Consider the following 19,096-nt stretch of genomic DNA (forward strand, 5'->3'; position numbering starts at 1 on the left):
CGGGTATCAACCAAAGTGCGCTGTCTCTGTCTGGATACAGTACCCAACCAGGATGGAACTAGGGGTGGCGGCTGCATGCAACAATGAACTATGTCGGACTGGTTACCGAAGGTATGATCATCATAATATACGACTGCGGGAGTCGGATTGTCGTCACTGTCTATTTCCTTACTATGTTGCTATAACAGACATTGTGTACAGAATCACTACAATCAACGTTGATGTTGTGACAGCTACACTTCCTCTGATGCTAACTGATTGGTAGCCGAGAGTACCCCTTCGATTGGCTACATTCATGAAATCCATGGGAGAAATCAGTGCGAACATGAAGAGCACACCCATCCTTTGTCATGGAATTACTACCGCCTGTTGAACAAGTAATTGCTTCCGGATCAGCTCCTCGACTGCATAGTGATGGACATGCTGTACCCTTCCCTATTATAAATAAGTCGACACAATGGTTTCGTATGCTAGCAGTTCCCTTCACTAAACGTTAGCCTCATTGTATCATCAACATGGCTTTTGAAATTGACAAGGCATGTCTTGTATCCATCATGATCGAGTCAATGCTTTTCGGTAAGTAGTTAAAGCCTCGAAAGTATCTATTTGTTCTAATCTAGCATAATCTTAGGCATTTTTACCGTGCTTTACGTATTGGCGTCATACTTACTTCATTATAAAACGACTGTGAGCGGCCCTTTGAGAATAAGGTTCTTTTGGGCGTTGTCTGTGATGTATATCCTCGGTCTTATGGTGAGTCCTTCGTTACATATTATTCAGATTCTTTAACTTTTTTTGCTCCAGCATCTTGCCGTCAATATGGAACGCTCTTTAAAAGGCTTTACCGATAGTTATGTCGAAACAGGAGGATCTACGGACTACTTAAGCACAAAGCAGGGCTTCCTAGACGTGTCCAGAATTGTAATATATGCCCTCCAAAGCTTGATAGGGGATGTCTTAATTGTAAGCATTCGTTATTTTAATAGCTTCTGCCGTCACAACTTGAATTCTCTTGCCCCAGCTATATCGTGTATATATTGTCTGTAGTGGAGATAAGCGAGTGTTGATACCCGCCCTTGCCGTATTCATTGGCGGATTCGGTGAGCGGTCACACCATTTTATTTCAGTTGGCAGTCTGAGCTTACAACCCTGCGTTCCAAGCAAGTGGTATTGGAATGATCGTTTCATTTTCGAAGCAAAACTTTAATTTCTCGTTGGCCTCCAACCCGCTGAATTGGATGATTGCATTCTTTTCATTTAGTTTTATTGTGAATTTCGGCGGAACAGGTACGATTTATCTTCTACGTATCTCCGCTCATCTGATGGAGTGATTTGTAGTTGCTATCACACTCCGCATCTGGTTGACAAGACGAAAGATGCCCGCTGCAACTCCGACTTTCGACCTATCGCCTCTCGTCGTAGTGTTGCTTGATCCTGGGATATTCTACTCAATTTCCCTCTTAGGCCTTTTCGGACTATTTTTGGCGCGCTCTCTTGGACTTGCTGTAGTAGTCGAATGGGTGAGTCAAGCTATCCTTTCTCCAACGAGGGATATTCCTCTCATATGCTTAATTGTATTATCATACACCACAGATAACACAGATAATCGTATGAGTTAATTTCAATTCGATTCAAAATCTTATGTTTATTAAAACATACGTCTTGCCTGCAGGGCATTGTCTTCTCGTTGATCATTATTCGCATTGGATTCAAGAGGATTTGGAACGGACGATTAGAGTATCCGTTTACGCAAAGGATGAAGCGCCTACTTCCAATGCCAGCGGGTGCGGGCAGTGACCGTACTAGCAAGAGTGAGACGAGCAGGGATAGTGAAGATAAACTGTGAGGAAGGATAATGGGAAATACCACAGAGTCTGCGCGAATGCGGAATGTGCTGAAACAAGAAAGAATGATGTACTTTAACGGATCGAGCCAACCTGTTCGACAAGGTGTATCACTACGAACAACTGATGTCTTCTTACATATCGCCGTCCTCCTTTTCATGTCATTTTCTTTATATTCTAACTATTTTTTCAGCTGTCGAACAGTAGGGGTTTTCTTTTGTTATCGCGTAATTTCTTAATAGGAGTAGATACAATGGGGGAAAAATTCTTTGGTCATCTTGCCTATAAAGTCAATTCTATCGTTGAAAATCCACTTACATTTCAACATCGTCTCACCGCAACCCTCGATCGATAATGTCCTAATAAATGCCGGGGAAAAGTCTATAACCGACTTTCCGAGCCCAGTCGTCCCACTGCTTTCCGAACTGGCCTCTGAGAAACTCATCCTCATAAGCCGTACGGCGTATAAGGTTGACGGCCGCGAAGGCTTTCCATCCTACCCATATTGCTGCACAGATTGCGCCTGGTACGGTTCGCAACGCGAAACACTCGTAAGCGTAAGACCCAGGACCAAGAAGAAACATGCCTGTCCCGATCGCAGCGATGATTGCACCTGTGTATCCAGGGTGACGAACGTACGAATATGGACCGGAACTAATTAGAGCATGATCGTTTCGAAGTGCAAGGCGGTAGGTGAAGAAGCGTCCAAGCATTTTAATAGAGTAATAGCGTAGGAAGCAGCCCGATGCCGCTATAATCCACGCGATGAGGGCATAAGTCGTTACAGAGATGCGCGTTGCAAGATCGTTTCCATCCTCAGGAATGAGCAGGGATGTTACAAACGATGGTATCAGTGTCGGATATCGAGCGGCAAGAATGACACAAGATTCAAATATGACGTCCATGACCAATATGCTCTAGAATAGTTATTATCAGTTAGCGGAACAAAGCTTCAGGAAACCCGAACAAACATGTGCAATACGATACGCGCGAACGGCGAATTTGATAAACGATGTTTCTTGTTTACTTGACGTCATTTCCTCGTCCTTCTTGGGAGGAGGTGTCGGGGAAGATGTTATCATCCAATTGAGAACGCCAACGGAAAGTGTGAGGCATAATCGGAGCGTAGACATGCTTTGATGTGGATGAGGACACTGAAAGGGCTACGCATCCTCATGAAGAGTACCTCTATATAAAATGTCAGTAGGTAAACATCAAAGGATCCTTGACTAATATTCCGGGCAACAAAGTTTGTGGGGAAATGACTAAAATTATCAAGTCGTCAGCCTGAAGAGTAGGTACTGTATAAGGCTGAGATGCGACCTGAGACATCTGATTGTTATGATCTACCTACGTGACCCTGCGGAGGCGTGGTAATGCTATTTGTATTCCTATCAGTGTCCGAGCAGCTAAGCACCTGCTTGCACCATATAAAAAAACATTCGAATAATGTCCATGTACCATGATCGACTTTGTGAGATAGAACGATGAATATGAGATATCAAAAGAACTACGCAGTCAAGGGGAAACAGGACATACTGGTAATAGTAGGATATAGGGAGGGGTGCAGCAGTCCGTATTTACAGATTATCGTGATCTTACCTTTAACCCGCTTTTTTCGGAGAAATAGGATTGCATTTTGGTAGTTTCAGTTTACTGTAAAAGCAGACTAATAGACACCTGGCAAAAGCCTGTACCCAACGTTCCGAGCCCATGCATCCCACTGTTTACCAAACTTCGCCCTGAGAAATTCATCCTCGAAGGCCGTACGACGGATGATATTAACGGTCGTGAATAATTTCCATCCTACCCATGTGACTGTACAGATAACTCCCGGAATCGTCTTCAACAACCCACACTCATATGCATAGGATCCCGGGCCGAGGAAAAACATTCCCGATCCTATTGCGGCGATTATATTACCCGTGTACCCAGGATGACGAACATAAGCGTACGGGCCTGAGGTGACTAAAGCGTGATCGGTTCGAACGGCGAGACGGAAGGTGAAAAGATGACCGAGCCTTTTGATAGAGAAATAGCGTAGGAGACAACCGAATACAGCAGTAATCCCCGTGATGAGTGCGAAAGGTGTGATTGAAACGTGTGCTGCTGAGTCAAATCCGCCTTCCGGGAAAAGCAAGGACGTTACGACTGGCGACAGCTCTGTTGGGTACTGGACTGCGAGAACGACGCATGATTCAAGGACGGCAGCCAATAGCAATATCCCCTGAAACAAGGATTGTCAGACAAGATACAAATTAGTTGATAAGCTCTAACTTACAAGTGGAACTCCATAGAAGTTCAAAGCAATCGAGATGAAAGACGTTTCCTGTTTACTGGAAGTCACCTCCTCATGCTTCTTTGGCTTTGGCGCTGGATTCGAGGTTACTACCCAATTGAGAACACCAATGGAAACCGCGAAGCACAGACGAAGCATAGACATAGTTGGTGTAAGTGTGGTCTGATGGTGCTACAAATCTCCAACGAACAGCTTGCTTTATAAATTCAAGATGTGTTATGGCAGGCGCTTGGTGACCAGTAGTACATTGTGCGGAAAACAGGGGTTTTAGGAGGACTAAAGGAATCGCAGTTGCGCCAGAGCGGGTATTCACCGTAATCAAATTTGATCTGTACTGTACGGCATAGTCTGAGATGAGCATCGAGTCCCTCGATCAATAGGCTCTACATCTGGAAACTGAAGCGACTTATGACGCTATAAGTATTAGTACCAGAATTCGAACAGTTGACTCACTCGCGAAGCAGGGGTCCAAATTGAGGGAGTATGAGCACTACTTACACACAGTACTCCTCGTTGCAGAGGCTTTTTGCGGTCAAGAACGCGTGAGACAATATCAGTATGAGACAGAGGACCAGCACCATCAGATTGGTATCGGTGCCTTGTATGCACCTTTGTCTTCTGTTGTCCGGCATCTCTGCAGTAACTGAGTGCTGAAGACGATATTTGCCACATGCACACCTCAGCGCTCCCCAACGAAAACAGTAATTTCAAAGTCTTCAGCCCGATCATCGGAACTGTGTGTGGTGTCTTTGCATCTTTGTGAGCGAGCGGAGATCACAAGATTCTTCACGCACTTATCAGGAATGTCTGTGTCCGTGAACGAAGTTTAATTGGAGGATTTGAATGATGCTTACCTGGCATCATAGTGGACTAGTTTATCCGTTCGGTTCAAACTTCAAAGCCAGATACCTGACTAACATAACCAAATAAATTACATAAGCATAACCCGAGTAGTATCTCTTGCTGATTACTGGCATTACCGCATTCCTCGTAGTTCGCTTCGTGTCTATAGAAGAATGGAACATATAATTTTAAAAGCGACATCGCACACAAGAGCCGAGACCGAATATAACTTATATTCGTTTGATGGCTTGACTTTAAGCTTTATAGACAGCAAAAATTCAGTTACGACCAAAATGACCGTTAATCCGAAGCCGAAAGTTTTTTCCCAGAGAGTATGAGAGCTATCAGATTTCGGATATAAAAAGAATTGCGATTCTGTACACGAACGTTGGCGAGAGCAACTTGTTCTGCTAAAATATACATAAAAGAATCAGAATAAAGACTAGATGTCTTTCGCGAATCAGAAAAACTTCCGCGCTTGTGTCGCCTGGTCGGTGAGGGGAACATACTATTTAAACACCACCAGCATTAGCAGGAAATACGGTTGGGTTTAGAAAACAAAACCTTACCATGACGTCGAGCAACGGTTTTTGTGTAACGTTTCCGGCTTGATCTTTATCTACCTGGAAGATCTTCTGCAACCCAGTACCGACTGGGATGAACATACGTCCAGGGGCTTTCAGCTGGTCAATCAACTCTTTAGGAATTTCAGGAGCTGCTGCTCCGACGTGAATGGCATCATAGGGAGCAGCGGCGGGCCACCCTTTCCTACCGTCACCTACGACCATCTCGACCTCACCACTTTCAAGAGCGGAACCAAGACCGTCCTTGCGGAGGTTCTCGATTGACCAGGCGACGAGTTCGGTCATCTATTGAAACATTTTCAATGATCTCCTAATATCGAAGGATTATGAATTTACATGATCTATCCCGACGACTTTACCGGACGGACCTGCCCCCTCGAGACTATCTGATCGGACGAGTTGATGGAAGATTGCCGCGGTGTACCCTGATCCGCTCCCGACATCGAGTACGCGAGAACCTGGTTTAAGGAAGGGCAGGAGGTTGGTCGTTGCCTCTGCATGCTGTACCAAGACAAGTATCAATAGTAAAGATATGTCAAAATTCGCCCAAGAACTTGCTTCCGTACCATGTGGGGCGCAGAGATGGTCGCATTGCACTTAATCGGCCTACATTTTTGTCGGCAGTCTGACGCGGTCACTGGTGAACGAAAGCTCACTGAGGAGCATCAATGTACGCATCGCTCTCGTCAAGCACGTAATTCTTCCGATCCACTTTCTTGAAAGCGGCCTATACGTGCAACAAGTGGCATTTGTGCAGCCTCGTTAGAGAGGTGCGCGAGATGATTCTAAGGGGGCAAGTTAGGTCGCACCTCAACGATGTCTGAATTGATCAATCCGCTTGTGCGCATGTTTGCAATGAGCTGTTGGTTGGTGGTCCCACTGCAGCGGTATGCCATTCCTGAGATGAGCCGCAGAGTATTATAGAACCTGAATATGTTATGGCGTAAGAGCATGACACAAGTCCCCGATTTCCGACGCTAATCACATTGCCGTATTTGGAAAAAGCGTCGATTGTAAAGCAAACTTTAAGTATACACGTGCAAACAGATGCAATGAAATGATGTAAACAATGACATAACTGAGTTGAGTTACGAGTAGCTTTCACTGTTGCACTGGGTATGAGAGGAAGAAACAAAAAACAAAAAATCTCGATTTGGTGCAACACTAGTACTGACTTGAATGCCATCTGACGCAACGTCACACTTCTGATTTGAACACCGGCATTTCATTTTTCATTTTTGAAGTCGCGCGATACGTTTGCCTTCAGCACTCTTTGTGGGGGTCCGCTTTTCCCTATTGACGCGCGGTCCTGCGGAGTTTGAAAACTTACCAAACTAAGCGGCAAACTAAGCAGTAAACTGATAGACAAGTGTCCGGGTTAAAATTGTCCTTGTAGAAAAGATTTTCTGCTCCCCACATGTATTTTAAATTGACAAAAAAATATGAATAGTATTAAAAAGATGATAAAGAAACTTTTTACAGAAGGAATTTTGATTTTATTAGAAACCAGCTAAAATATAACTGTTTTACACTCCAAATCAACTATATCTTGAGCAATAATTTTCTTCTGACAAAATCCTTCTGTAAATCTTTTAATAATGATTTATTTTGATTTATAGTAATGTTTTTGTGTGAATTAACTGACCTCTGCATGAGGAATGAAATAAAGAATGAGGCCAGAATGGCTGTAGTCACACATTGTCACAGAGAATTTGGCTAATATTTTGTCACACTCGCGTCGTTCCTTTGCAATAGACTGCTGATCACTACTGATTCACTTGTAGCTTACACTTTACTTTAGCCAAATAAATTTCTGTATAACATTTCTCTCAAGTATAACACATGAATTGTATTATTAAGTATAACATGTATCAATATACTCTTTTAATATTGATTTTGTTATGACTACTGATTTTTCAAGTTAAGTATAAGCAAGGTGGACACTTTGATCACCACATTTCGGCTTAAAATGGCAAATTTTCAAAGTCCGCTCGACCGCGTCTCACAACCGAAAAGCGGACCCCCACTCTTTGTTTGCCCAGGTTGTCACGTCCTACCATGTTGACGCAGCTTGCAGTATTTCTAGCATCTCTTGTTGTCTTTGGCTACGTCTCGAGAAGGCCGGTTGGAGTCTTAAAATATCTCCCCGGCCCACCGTCAAAGTCTTTTTTGCTTGGTGTGTTTTGTCAACATAGGAGGCAATCTTCGGCTCTAATACCTTCTTGGCCAGGGAATCTCTCCGAGCTTTTTGCATATAAGGCTGGAGAAGTGGATTTGAGATGGACACGTACCTACGGTTCTGCACTACGATTTAAGGGCTTGTTCGGAGTATGTTTTTCACCTTGTTTATTCCTCACATTATGGTTCTGGTCACTCATAATTTCAAAACATGTATGGCTACGAAGGTTGACAGGCTCTTCTTCTCGGATCCAAAGGTAATGGAGTGCCAGTTTCGCTAAAGTCCTTGTTGATTATTATTACGTTATTAGGCTATGCAACATATTTATCGGAACGCAGGAGTCGACTATGTTAAGCCTACAATACGAAGAGAAGCTGGACGCATGTTCCTTGGTAGAGGTATAGCGTGGGCTCAAGGCATGTTCAAATGGACCTCCTGTTCTTTTTTTCCGCTTGACATCTGGATAGGTCCGGATCACAAGCGGCACAGGAAGATTCTATCGCCGGCATTCGGCGCCGCTGAGATGAAAGCGCTTATGCCAATGTTTCGTACCGTTGTCCGACGGGTTGGTAAAAACCGTAACGCATGCTGCCGATGGTTGTGTTAATTTATTTTTCGTCCGGATGTAGATGTGTGGTAGATGGGAAGGAGTTACGTCAGATGGTCCCTCTGTTATCAATGTTACCGACTGGCTGTCGCGCGCAACCCTGGATATCATTGGCGAAGGTACAAAATCCACGATTGCCTTTCCGGAATTTGACTAAAACTCCTGATTAGCTGCATTTGACTATCAATTCAATACTCTGACAGATGATTCAAACAAATTAGCACGCGTTTACAACAATTTCCTGTAAGTTGAGAGATTTAAGTACAGCAACAATAATGCTCACTATATTTAATAACTTGCCCAGTGTTTCTGCGTTCGGTATTCCAAATACAGTCAGTATTTTCGTACAGCAGACAGTCGCACTCCTTCCCGATTCCTTCTTCGCTTTGCTGGATAAATTGCCATCGCGAAGTCTGAAGACACTGAGGGAAGTCGCTGAAGAAGGAAGAATCACAGGTCAGATAATACTTGACGAACGTATGGATAGCAGTAAGAGGCAGAACCCAAAGGACGTCTTGAGCCTACTTTGTGCGTGGTCTGGACGAGCTGTTTAGACACAGTGCTCATTTTTTCACAGTAAAGGCGAATGAATCTGAGAGTTTGGCGAATAGACTCTCCGACGAAGAATTAATTTCAGAGATTCGGTAAAGATTCGCACTTGTGAGGCGTTGTAACTAATTCATTCTCGGAAAGTACGATTATGGCAGCTGGGCGTAAGTAAAATCTATTCGGTTTGGACCTGAGTGTGACCCCGATCCTACTTATCTTTATCTGCAGACGAGACCACAAGCAACTCGATTTCATTCCTCTTTTATGAGCTGGCTCGTCACCCCGACATGCAGGAGAAAATAAGGAAAGAGATCCAAGATTCCCTTTCAGCTGCTCGTGCGAATGGCCAACCAGACCTCAATATTGGCGATATGGAGAAAATGGAATACGGACTGGCCTTCATGAAGGTCCCATTATTTTTGCCACAGGTAATTCCCGTTTTGACACTGAATATCCCAGGAAGTACTACGCTTGTATCCAGCTGTGTATCAGACATGGTTACAGTCCGCAAAGCCAGATGTGATTCCGCTATCCAAGCCAATAATCACCAGTGATGGACGAAAGATCGAGGAAATATCCATCGAGAAGGGTCAAAATGTCCACCTTTCAATCTTCGCCTACAACAGGTTTGATCATTTCCTGTTTCTACCTTTGACTGTTCATATTTCTGATGTTGCATTCAGGAGCTCAGAAATCTTCGGTGACAATCCGGATGATCTAATACCGGAAAGATGGCTTAATGCTGATAAACCGATCTCGAGTATCTTTGGCGTGTATTCAAATCTGTGAGCTATTTAACGATTGGATTTAAATACTGTCTGAACGGTTGAAAGTGGGAATTTCATCGCTGGGTCCCAGGCGTGTCTCGGGTAAGAGTTCCGCATCACAGACGATACGTAAAATGTTGCTCATAGACCAACGTATCCAACTCAAAGATTTCGCTTTGCGTAAGTCCCGAGCAACGTATCTCGAGTACCGATGCTCACTGAACAATAGGACAATCGAGCTCCAGACATTCATGATCGAAACACTTCGTCAATTCCGATTTTCGCTCGCACCACAATCCGGAAACATTATACCTGCTGCTGCGGGTGTACTTGCGCCCGTCGTTGAGGGCGAGAAGGAGAAAGGGAAACAATTACCGCTATTGATATCCCTTCTGTAAATGGTTGGGGAAACCATATTTTGTAGAGTACGAAGTTTTAGGCAATAGTATTGGATATCATATTCCAACGTTTTATTGAATATTATAGCAGACCCGAGAAACTGAAACTATCCTTTTGTCTTTATGGTAGTTTGACTGCAACCCACATGCTAACTGACTCTAACTACTCGTATCTTCCCTGTGCTCTGATGCAACAAAGCCGTGCTCCCCCATTGACGTTGTCACCGTCATCTGGCCCTCACAATTTTGACGGTCTGCAAACTGAAGTGTCCCGAGATTCTCGGACATAGTTGGACGACCGTGAGTATCTCTTGTTCCACCGGAGTTTGTTACAACTGGAGATGAATCGAGAAAGCCTCCAAGATTCAGAACGAGACGCGATGCCTGGGGATTTGTTTAGTGGTGATAAACAGTAAGTTAGAAAATCATACTGACCAGGACAGCGTCTGCAGCTAATAAGCACCTAAATGCACAAATAAAACGTAAGGCTGTGCATAGAAGAGGAGTAGCACCAGACGTACGGAGTACCCATCTGCTCTATTGGTCCTTTATTGGCAGCTACCGCAAAGATTAAGTTCACAAGGACTACCGCTGGAAATCCAAGCCAAGAGATGAGAAATTAAGACTAAAACAAAGAACGGGCACAATACCGAAGACCCTATAACACGAAGTCACATAAGATGACAGAAGTACAACTTTATCCGTGACTTACACTAAGAATGCAAATGTACCATCCCTCATGAAAAGCGAGAAGAGCGGAGATAGCTTGCGGGTCTGGCGTAACGCGTGTAAAATTGTTCCTCTGGTTGAACCTTCTTCTGCAATATTTCCCATGGTCAAGTCATGGGAGATGAAAGTCTTTACTGAAGCAATGAACTTGTACAAAATGAGTGAAAAGAAGACAACTGTTTTTTTAAGCACAACAGGTTCCCATAAATTCAAGATATACAAAATACTCACGTTGTGGGAATAGGCTAATGGTCCAGGCTGCAATCGAGTTCTCAATCACGTCAGGGACAGTAACAAGACAGCCTGGATATGGTAAGTGAAATGGCTTTGACAAGAACTGGGTCCCTCTAAGATCAATGACGGTTAATGCTGCTCCTGTCTAAAGGCAATATTAACTTTGGAACATCAAATGGAAAAGGGAGTTAAAGTACTGCAAGTCCTCCTTTGATAAGTGGAAGCAAGTTTTAGAATAGGCTTCGCTTGCAGATGAAATTACACTCACCGAAATACAGTATTAATAAACCCCCTAACACTACAACAGGACACGCGCCGGTCAGGGTGAAAATACCAATGTATACATATGAAACAACTCACACAGCCTGTTCTTGTTGTATAATGCATACAGGCGTATTATCAACAATGCATCAACAGCGTATGAAACCGCAGTTGGGGCTCTGAATAGATAATTGCGTCAGTATTATCATTAAACAACAGGAGGAAACGGGCATACGAGGCATAGAACCTGATCCATCGCTTACAGCTACATTGTTTCAGCCGAATCTTAAAGCATAAACCGAGAATAACACGCACAACTATGGATGGGAGAAATATAAATTATTAGGCAATAGAGGACAACTGAATCCACAGAATAGGGAACTAACTGTATCACTCATATCACTTGTGTTAGTTCCAACGGCCATATTCATACTGTCGCGGAATAATTAGCAAAATTAAATTAAATTAAAAATTGAAGATTATACCTACATAAGCATAGCCAAGGGGTAATAACGAGCAATGAAATAAAAGAACTTTGCTAATGAGACTTTCCCTCTATATTAATAGAGCAATTGGCTTCTTTGCGAAATAGACGAGTAGTGATTTGACAAACCTCCAAATAACTTTAAGCTGACATAAAAACAAAGAGTTTAGCATTCGAAGACACATGTAGGTTTTGGTGCATCATACTTCCTGGGAAGCGGTAAGGAGAATGTCATAGGCTACCCAAGTTAGTGCAGCAGCTAGAGAGCATTTAAGCAATGAATGTTCAGAATCAAAGTTTGTGCGCTCACCATCTGCATACAGTACAATACGTTGTTGACGCAAAGCACTATACAGTATATTTAACTCGTCCTGGATGCTTGACATGATGAGAAGCACTGGGGATTCTTATTTTTCAATTCTCGGCCAAGCCTCTTATACTGTCTGAGAGTGTATAAATAGTAGATCAGTACTAGTGTGTGATTATCATTGCTGTCAGTCCAGCGGGTGGTACATCATGATACTGAATCTCGGTTTCACTGGCATGTGGCTGGTAATAGTTTATATTTCCTTATTATAATTATTAGAATCAAATCACCGCAGCACTTTCAGAACCTCGGAGGGATGAAGAGCAATGAGATGGCACTCTGGTGAGGGATTTAGACAATAGTAAGAAGGCAACGTATAGCCTGGGTGACCATACGCTGTATTAACAGAAGCCCGGAGGTTTCAAGAGATGATACGATGGCTCGATATAGCACTATCGTCTGATGATCATCTCAGGAACAGTTATAGAAATGCACGAGAGCTATCGCAAAGGCCTTTCTATTTCAATACTGAAATAAGTTCCAAGAGCACTAGCAAGACAAGTCATGTTAGGAAAGAAGTCGCTACCTAATAACACGTTAAATGAATTGCAGGAGACTCAACTAGTTTTCTCGACATGAAATATAACTAGATGGCATGCTGGGTGGGAGATAGGAACAGTGTGTGGAAACCTCGGATCTGTCATCATCCTGATGCGGAGGAACAGCCACTGCCACATGAAGATACATCACTCACTGATTAGCAGATGTGCTTTCTAGGTATTCTACTGGGCTCGGAAAGTATCCTGCTGAATATACAAGGCAGGGAGGCCTACGATGGAACATTCCGGAAGGACCCGAACGGCTCTGGTGTAGTCTCGCCTGTTCACACACCAGTTGATGGAATTGTGCTTTCGCAGGCTAGATGGAATTGATGTGTGGGAAGGAGGTAACAGCTGGCAACACTCCTGCAGACGAGACTTATTTACAAGCAAGAGTCCCTTTGGTATAAGTATCATTAAACCTTAATAATTATGTCACCTGACCAATGGCTTGCCGTTCTTGAAATTTCTGATTGGCGAGACGCCCAACTGCTTTTTCTTAGTATGTCCCATGTTCGAACCTGGTGGCTCTGCTGAAAGGCTGCTCCAGACAGAGAATGGTCTGTTACTTACTAACCTGGGCGCTATCGATGCGACATCATAATTCTGATGGCGATCTCTTATATTACATGTCTGTCTGTGCTCCGCGCAAGGTCGCATCCTGCCATGTTGATGCAACTCACGCTACTGCTCGGCACTCTGATTGTCTTCAACTTCATCCCAAAGAGATGGGCCTGTTTGAAACATATACCGGGTCCGCCACCAAAGTCGTTTCTCCTTGATACAATCTTATCGACCATAAGAGGTGTTCGGCTCTAATACTTCTCCGGCCGGGTAATCTATGCGTACAGGTCTGGAGAAGTTGATTTGAGATGGACACGCAACTACGGCTCTGTCTTACGATTCAAGGGTTTATTCGGCGTGCGTTTACTTTTATCTTTCAACGAGCGTATGCGTTTATGAGCTTGAAACATGCGTCTCCCAATAGACTGAGAGACTCTTCTTGTTGGACCCTAAGGTAATGCTGCAACTATTCGCACGGCATTCCTAAATATTAGCTCCACGTTTGGCCATGCAACACATCTGTCAGAATGCGGGACAAGGTTACGTCAAACCTACGATACGGCGAGAATTCGGACGCATGTTTAATGGTCGCGGTATAGCATGGGCTCAAGGCACGCATAGTCCTTATGCTCCTTTTCCAATTATTGACATTTGGAATAGGCGTAGATCACAAGAGACACCGGAAGACCCTTTCTCCAGCATTCGGCCCCGCAGAGATGAAAGCACTTATGCCAATGTTTAGGACTGTCATCCGACGGGTTCGTAGGAGCCTAAATACGATTTGACATTTGTATAAAATCAGTTCTCATCATTTCTCAGATGTGCGATCGATGGGAGGATGTTGTAGCAGATGGTCCGGTTGTTGTCAATGTTACTCGCTGGCTGTCTCGTGCGACTTTGGACATTATCGGCGAAGGTGCAGTATTTATCTGCCTCTCGCAGTCTGTGCTAATGCTCTAAATCAGCGGCGTTCGACTATCAGTTCAATGCGCTGGCGGATGATTCAAACAGATTAGCTCGTATCTATAATAACTTTCTGTAAGAAAAGAAGGTTGGAGTCGGATGGCTAGTACTCACTGATTTTACAGTGTCTCTGCGTTCGGCATTCCAACTCCGACCAGCATATTTGTTCAGCAAGTATTCGGTCTTCTTCCCGAGTCTTTCTTTCCTTTGCTAGGAAAACTGCCGTCGAGAAATCTAAAGCCTCTGCGAGAGGTCGCTGAAGAAGGGCGAGTTACTGGTCGGATGTTGCTGGATGAACGCACGAATAGTAGTAAAAAGCAGAACTCAAAAGACATTTTGAGTTTGCTTGGTACGTGCTCGGGACGCACTATTTAATATTAATTCTGATTTTGCCTCAGTAAGAGCGAACGAGTCCGAGAGTTTGGCGAATAGACTCTCCGACGAGGAATTGATTTCGCAGATTCGGTCAGAGACCTCATCACAAGAATATTGCAGCTAATTTATCCCTGTAAAGAACAATGATCGTAGCGGGACGTGAGTAGAATTCTTTCTCTTTTATAAGCCTGTGCGCGGCTGACATTCTTATTCGCAGACGAGACTACAAGCAACACGATTTCATTCCCCTTTTATGAGCTTGCTCGTCACCCGATATGCAGGGGAAAATAAGAAAGGAGATCTATGATGCGCTTTCGGTCGCACGAGCAAATGGTCAATTGGACCTCAACATCAATAATATGGAGAAATTGGAGTACGGGCTAGCCTTCATGAAGGTAATCATCATTCATCATCACTCAAAGTCATGACTTAATAACAGGAGTATTCCAGGAAGTGCTACGTCTGTATCCTGCTGTGTATCAAACATGGCTGCAGTCTGCAAAGCCGGATGTCATTCCGCTATCCAGGCCGATTATTACCAGCGATGGACGGAAGATCGAGGAAATACCGATAGAGAAAGGCCAAAATGTCCATCTCTCAATATTCGCCTACAACCGGTTTGAACGTTTCCGACTTCTGCTTTCGACTATTATTAATAGTTAACATTGCATTAGGAGCTCAGACATTTTTGGAGACAATCCGGATGATCTGATACCGGAAAGATGGCTGAATGCTGACAAGCCGATCTCGAGTATCTTTGGCGTATATTCAAACCTGTGAGTCACGCTAAACTATTGGGCTTAGATATAGCCTGAAATTTTGACAGGGGGATCTTCATTGCTGGATTCCAGGCCTGTCTTGGGTGAGTTTTCTGCGCAATAGATGATACGTGAAATCTTGCTCATTGTTCTAATGTACCCAACCACATCAAGTTATCGCTTTGCGTAAGTTACAAGTAACATCATCTTTCGAGTAATGACGATAAACGGAAAACAGGACAATCGAGCTCCAGACCTTCATGATCGAAACTCTTCGTAAATTCCGATTTTCTCTTGCACCTCAGTCCGGAAATATTATTCCTGCTGCGGCAGGAGTAATGGCACCTGTCATTGATACTGATAAGGAGAAAGGGAAACAACTGCCGCTTTTGATATCAGTTTTATAAGCAATTGCAATAAGCATACTGCACAGAGTTTAAACGCTCGAATAATCACAGTAGTATAGTTCGATTATTATTGACTATCATAGCGCACTTGACCATTGGTTACCACCATGCTCTCATTTTGTCACGCCGACTGCAACCCCGGATGCTGGTTAGGCTTAGACACATAGTCAAATGCTTCTCGTTCTCCAACGCCAGGATTTGCCGCAGGACTTCGTTTCCCTGTTAATGGTGCTGCTGTCCTCTGGAAATATTGACAGTTAGCGGGCTGAGTTATCTCGAGATTCTACTATGAGTAATCCGAGTTCTGCGAGAGTTTCGTAACTGGAAACCGAAGGCGAGTCGAGGTAGTATCAAGTTCGGGAGAAGACATAATACCTTGTCGATAACATTAGATAACGAATTGGATGAATTAGACTTTCCACGACTTCTGCAACCAACAGACATCTAAATGCACCTTCGACTATTATATACTGCACAAAAAAGGAGAAGTATTCTTCTGCTATGTTTGGCTATATGCACCATATACAATATGTTGTTGACGTAACGTTCATTAGGGAAGTCCAGACAGGACCGAAATCGTGTTTATCTTCACACCTTCGTGTCTACAACCGACCTTGATGATTCAGAGTAACCTCACTCGAGGAACGCTATACCCAGCATGAATGCCTTTCCCTACTTTGGTGAGCTCTGTTGCTTACTTTGGGACGTTTTCTGTCTGTGAAATGATACATTCCTGAATCCTGGACATCGCCACGAAAATGAAAAGTAGGTGAAAATTTCGCATTCGGCATCGATTGCTATTTACCGAATAAATACGGACGTCGCAATCATGCTGACATATCAAGTTCACCATGAAGGACAGCGATGTGCTGGCTCGCGTATATTTCTGTGCATGGACGTCTCGTCCAATATGCAGGCACTCTATGACGTTGTACTGATCACGCGCTACCTTGTTCTCTTCCTTGACAGCAGGCCTCTTTGTACAAGATCATGAAGTTCTTCTCCATCAAGGGCAACTGTTACATCCTATGTCCTATAGGGGTCTGAATCTGGTGCGTCCTGGCCTTCCTGCCACGCAAAGAAGGATGCGTGCACATACACAAGTTCACTCGACATCGCTGTCTCCTTGATTTTTCATCAACCGTCCACATACACGCACCACATATACGATCTCGCACATCAACACACAGCACTTCGATCAACACGTCTTGCATTGAGTTCCTCGCACTCATCTCTGGTTGCAAGTTCACGTTCGTTGAAGTTGTTTAGTCGTTCTCCGTCTTCTTCAAAATCGTTGCAGCGCTCCCACATCTGTTCATGCTCCAGTACATGAGCAAGACACGGTCGTGACGCATTACCTTAACCACTTCCGGGTTATTCCCGGGCGGACCTGGACCGGACCTCAGGTCCGGTCCAAAAGTGGTCCTCTAGCTTTGCACCGTAAATTAGACGTGTATAGTAGTGATACGCAAGGTCGGGTCAGGTCGGGTCAGGAGGGTTTTTAGTCTGACCCATGACCTGACCCAGGTCAGAATTTTCCAAAAATCCTGACCTGTGACCTGACCTTGTCTGACCCAGCTGGGTCAGGTCAAAGTGGGTCAGGTCAGGTCAGGTCAGGGGTCAACCTGGGTCAATGTGTACTTATACTAGTCTCTTGCTACAGATTTTCTTATGCAGCCCTTGTTGTAGACAGAGACTATTACTATCTGAGTTAATAGGTTTGTTAATAAGCTCAGTTATTGTAGGATAAAACTCTGTCTGTCAAAGTAATCCAAATTTACACTTGAAACACTTACAGTTAATCATTAAGGTACAGTTATGGAATGTATACTTGAGTAGTCAACAATTGTTATGCTTGCATTACAAACTGTGTTTGATACAGATGAAGGAGGAAAGTAGCCATGCTTTGTTTGAGCTGAAGATAAGAACAGATTATACATACTACATAGTGTGTAATATCAATCTTAAGTCTGTCCAGACAGACAAACCTTGTACATTTTCCAAACAATTGGATACATACTACTCCTGGGTAGAGTGGCTGAGAAGCTAAGACCACTCGTCTGTGTCCCAGTCAGTAGATGCATTCTCACTGTTGTTCACATAAACCATACGTTCCTTGTCCTTGCTCTCTGGATCTATGTCTGGATTGTATTCCTGTCCATTTATCTCAAACCATCTCAGCTTCGTCCCCTTCAGCAGTCCTATAGCCTCTTGTACAGTGTCTATGTGAGCCTGTGGATATTTGCTTTCATCCACTTTGTGCATTCGAACATCATGGACAAAGCCAACAATCATGGCAGGTTGACCACAGTATTTTGCTGGACGTATGAAGAAAAAGATCTCAGTCTTTGATAGTACCTGGTCCATTATCTTAAAGAGGATGATTCTGGCATTCCTATCCTAGTCGAGATTTCTCCTCTCTACAAACAGCTGCATATACTTGTTCTTGAGCCAGTACCCATACATCCAGTAGCACATAAAGATGCTATCTGGTTTTTCAGTTGCATCTGCAAGTAGAATAAGGCATGCATATTTTAGGCACTTTAAGCCAAACAGTAAAGAAAGGCTATGTAAGAGGAGAAAGACCAGTCAAGTAGTATACATAAAAAGATTAATCAGAATCAGAACTGCTTGAAGAAAATATGGCCAAGACATCTGCCTCCTCAAATTTCTGACCAGCCTGGCAATGTACAATCATTTGGTGGTAGTCACACACCATCTGGAACAAAGTAAAAATATTTGAAGTTGTCCTGTTCTACTGCTTTGTATCTGCAATCCCTGTCATTGAAAAGAGCTGCTCACATGGAACTGATGATGCTTGAATAGGCAAATAGTCTCTTACAATCCAGGAAAGGGTAGAGAACCTGAATTCATTCTCCTAGTAAAACATTAGATACTTTATTACAAAATAAGAATAATAGAATACCTTCCACCAGAGTAATAGATCCAAACCCTTGTTAGGGTCTATATCTTCAACATCATTAGTGTACCTTGTAAGTTCTTCATGAGGATCCTTTGGCTTGTCTCCAAATTGTCTTCTCATTGCTAGAGCTGCTGCTTGCATCTGCTTGTGTCTATAGGGGAGTGAAGCTGACTTCTCTAAGGGTTTATGAGAAGTGCTAAGACTAATCTCAGGCTGGGATGACTGTACAGGGATTGGCCTAGAGTGTATGTTGTACTTCTCAAACTATAGATACATTAGATATTAAATAATTAGAGAAAAAATAAAGACTCACAACAGTATTAATAACTTTGAAAGCAGTCTCCTGACCCTTTTCAGACCAAAACTCCTTAAAGTAGTGCCCTTTTGTAAGGGGATTCAAAACTAAAGTAACTAGTCAACTT

General features: G+C 43.5%; 8 protein-coding genes across 8 annotated transcripts; 3 read left to right on the plus strand and 5 right to left on the minus strand.

The window, feature by feature from the left end:
• Window positions 1-515: 515 nt before the first annotated feature.
• On the plus strand, window positions 516-1,846 carry FOMMEDRAFT_159817 (uncharacterized protein; the record flags this gene model as incomplete). The annotated part of the gene is made up of 8 exons (XM_007269570.1): window positions 516-576; window positions 632-753; window positions 805-963; window positions 1,022-1,100; window positions 1,162-1,287; window positions 1,339-1,520; window positions 1,594-1,608; window positions 1,673-1,846. The coding sequence occupies 8 exons, from the start codon at window positions 516-518 to the stop codon at window positions 1,844-1,846; spliced, it is 918 nt and encodes a 305-aa protein (XP_007269632.1).
• Window positions 1,847-2,203: 357 nt separating this feature from the next.
• On the minus strand, window positions 2,204-2,749 carry FOMMEDRAFT_91907 (ICMT-domain-containing protein; the record flags this gene model as incomplete). Its single annotated transcript, XM_007269571.1, has 1 exon — window positions 2,204-2,749. The coding sequence occupies one exon, from the start codon at window positions 2,747-2,749 to the stop codon at window positions 2,204-2,206; it is 546 nt and encodes a 181-aa protein (XP_007269633.1).
• Window positions 2,750-3,194: 445 nt separating this feature from the next.
• FOMMEDRAFT_142568 (ICMT-domain-containing protein) lies at window positions 3,195-4,670 on the minus strand. Its single transcript, XM_007269572.1, has 4 exons — window positions 4,597-4,670; window positions 4,126-4,548; window positions 3,384-4,071; window positions 3,195-3,314 (listed from the first exon to the last, which is right to left on the minus strand). The coding sequence occupies exons 2-3, from the start codon at window positions 4,285-4,287 to the stop codon at window positions 3,514-3,516; spliced, it is 720 nt and encodes a 239-aa protein (XP_007269634.1). The 5' UTR covers window positions 4,288-4,548; window positions 4,597-4,670; the 3' UTR covers window positions 3,195-3,314; window positions 3,384-3,513.
• A 668-nt stretch (window positions 4,671-5,338) lies between these two features.
• On the minus strand, window positions 5,339-6,498 carry FOMMEDRAFT_22584 (protein-L-isoaspartate O-methyltransferase). Its single transcript, XM_007269573.1, has 6 exons — window positions 6,380-6,498; window positions 6,227-6,297; window positions 6,137-6,176; window positions 5,907-6,071; window positions 5,556-5,855; window positions 5,339-5,494 (listed from the first exon to the last, which is right to left on the minus strand). The coding sequence occupies exons 1-6, from the start codon at window positions 6,464-6,466 to the stop codon at window positions 5,447-5,449; spliced, it is 711 nt and encodes a 236-aa protein (XP_007269635.1). The 5' UTR covers window positions 6,467-6,498; the 3' UTR covers window positions 5,339-5,446.
• Window positions 6,499-7,621: 1,123 nt separating this feature from the next.
• FOMMEDRAFT_22587 (cytochrome P450) lies at window positions 7,622-10,166 on the plus strand. The gene is made up of 16 exons (XM_007269574.1): window positions 7,622-7,746; window positions 7,801-7,898; window positions 7,976-8,005; window positions 8,060-8,165; window positions 8,217-8,314; window positions 8,379-8,475; window positions 8,527-8,599; window positions 8,661-8,884; window positions 8,934-9,000; window positions 9,050-9,069; window positions 9,134-9,312; window positions 9,365-9,531; window positions 9,589-9,690; window positions 9,739-9,774; window positions 9,841-9,852; window positions 9,902-10,166. The coding sequence occupies exons 1-16, from the start codon at window positions 7,629-7,631 to the stop codon at window positions 10,068-10,070; spliced, it is 1,596 nt and encodes a 531-aa protein (XP_007269636.1). The 5' UTR covers window positions 7,622-7,628; the 3' UTR covers window positions 10,071-10,166.
• Window positions 10,167-10,229: 63 nt separating this feature from the next.
• Window positions 10,230-12,164, minus strand: FOMMEDRAFT_30831 (uncharacterized protein; the record flags this gene model as incomplete). The annotated part of the gene is made up of 14 exons (XM_007269575.1): window positions 10,230-10,454; window positions 10,506-10,533; window positions 10,592-10,661; window positions 10,721-10,728; window positions 10,783-10,933; window positions 11,031-11,102; window positions 11,302-11,331; window positions 11,394-11,473; window positions 11,610-11,611; window positions 11,681-11,726; window positions 11,784-11,849; window positions 11,908-11,924; window positions 11,985-12,037; window positions 12,089-12,164. 14 exons carry the CDS (start codon window positions 12,162-12,164, stop codon window positions 10,230-10,232), a joined length of 924 nt encoding a protein of 307 aa, XP_007269637.1.
• A 1,710-nt stretch (window positions 12,165-13,874) lies between these two features.
• On the plus strand, window positions 13,875-15,751 carry FOMMEDRAFT_30832 (cytochrome P450; the record flags this gene model as incomplete). Its single annotated transcript, XM_007269576.1, has 11 exons — window positions 13,875-14,006; window positions 14,068-14,164; window positions 14,214-14,286; window positions 14,337-14,560; window positions 14,610-14,676; window positions 14,726-14,745; window positions 14,845-14,981; window positions 15,037-15,203; window positions 15,261-15,362; window positions 15,413-15,448; window positions 15,583-15,751. 11 exons carry the CDS (start codon window positions 13,875-13,877, stop codon window positions 15,749-15,751), a joined length of 1,224 nt encoding a protein of 407 aa, XP_007269638.1.
• A 1,026-nt stretch (window positions 15,752-16,777) lies between these two features.
• Window positions 16,778-18,046, minus strand: FOMMEDRAFT_159825 (uncharacterized protein; the record flags this gene model as incomplete). The annotated part of the gene is made up of 4 exons (XM_007269577.1): window positions 16,778-16,876; window positions 16,940-17,062; window positions 17,110-17,178; window positions 17,858-18,046. The coding sequence occupies 4 exons, from the start codon at window positions 18,044-18,046 to the stop codon at window positions 16,778-16,780; spliced, it is 480 nt and encodes a 159-aa protein (XP_007269639.1).
• Between the last annotated feature and the right edge of the window lie 1,050 nt (window positions 18,047-19,096).

The sequence above is a fragment of the Fomitiporia mediterranea genome, assembly GCF_000271605.1.
Source record: "Fomitiporia mediterranea MF3/22 unplaced genomic scaffold FOMMEscaffold_10, whole genome shotgun sequence".
Taxonomy (NCBI): Eukaryota; Fungi; Basidiomycota; class Agaricomycetes; order Hymenochaetales; family Hymenochaetaceae; genus Fomitiporia; species Fomitiporia mediterranea.

Coding starts and splice junctions, on each gene's coding strand:
- FOMMEDRAFT_22584 (XM_007269573.1), bottom strand. CDS start 6,466: ATGGCATACCGCTGCAGTGGGACCACCAACCAACAGCTCATTGCAAAC. Junction 6,177..6,226: donor GCGTACATTGATGCTCCTCA/GTGAGCTTTCGT, acceptor ACAAAAATGTAG/GCCGATTAAGTGCAATGCGA. Junction 5,495..5,555: donor AACCGTTGCTCGACGTCATG/GTAAGGTTTTGT, acceptor GTGTTTAAATAG/TATGTTCCCCTCACCGACCA.
- FOMMEDRAFT_22587 (XM_007269574.1), top strand. CDS start 7,629: ATGTTGACGCAGCTTGCAGTATTTCTAGCATCTCTTGTTGTCTTTGGC. Junction 9,070..9,133: donor TACGATTATGGCAGCTGGGC/GTAAGTAAAATC, acceptor CTTTATCTGCAG/ACGAGACCACAAGCAACTCG. Junction 9,313..9,364: donor ACGGACTGGCCTTCATGAAG/GTCCCATTATTT, acceptor TGAATATCCCAG/GAAGTACTACGCTTGTATCC.
- FOMMEDRAFT_142568 (XM_007269572.1), bottom strand. CDS start 4,287: ATGTCTATGCTTCGTCTGTGCTTCGCGGTTTCCATTGGTGTTCTCAAT. Junction 4,072..4,125: donor ACTTCTATGGAGTTCCACTT/GTAAGTTAGAGC, acceptor TCCTTGTTTCAG/GGGATATTGCTATTGGCTGC.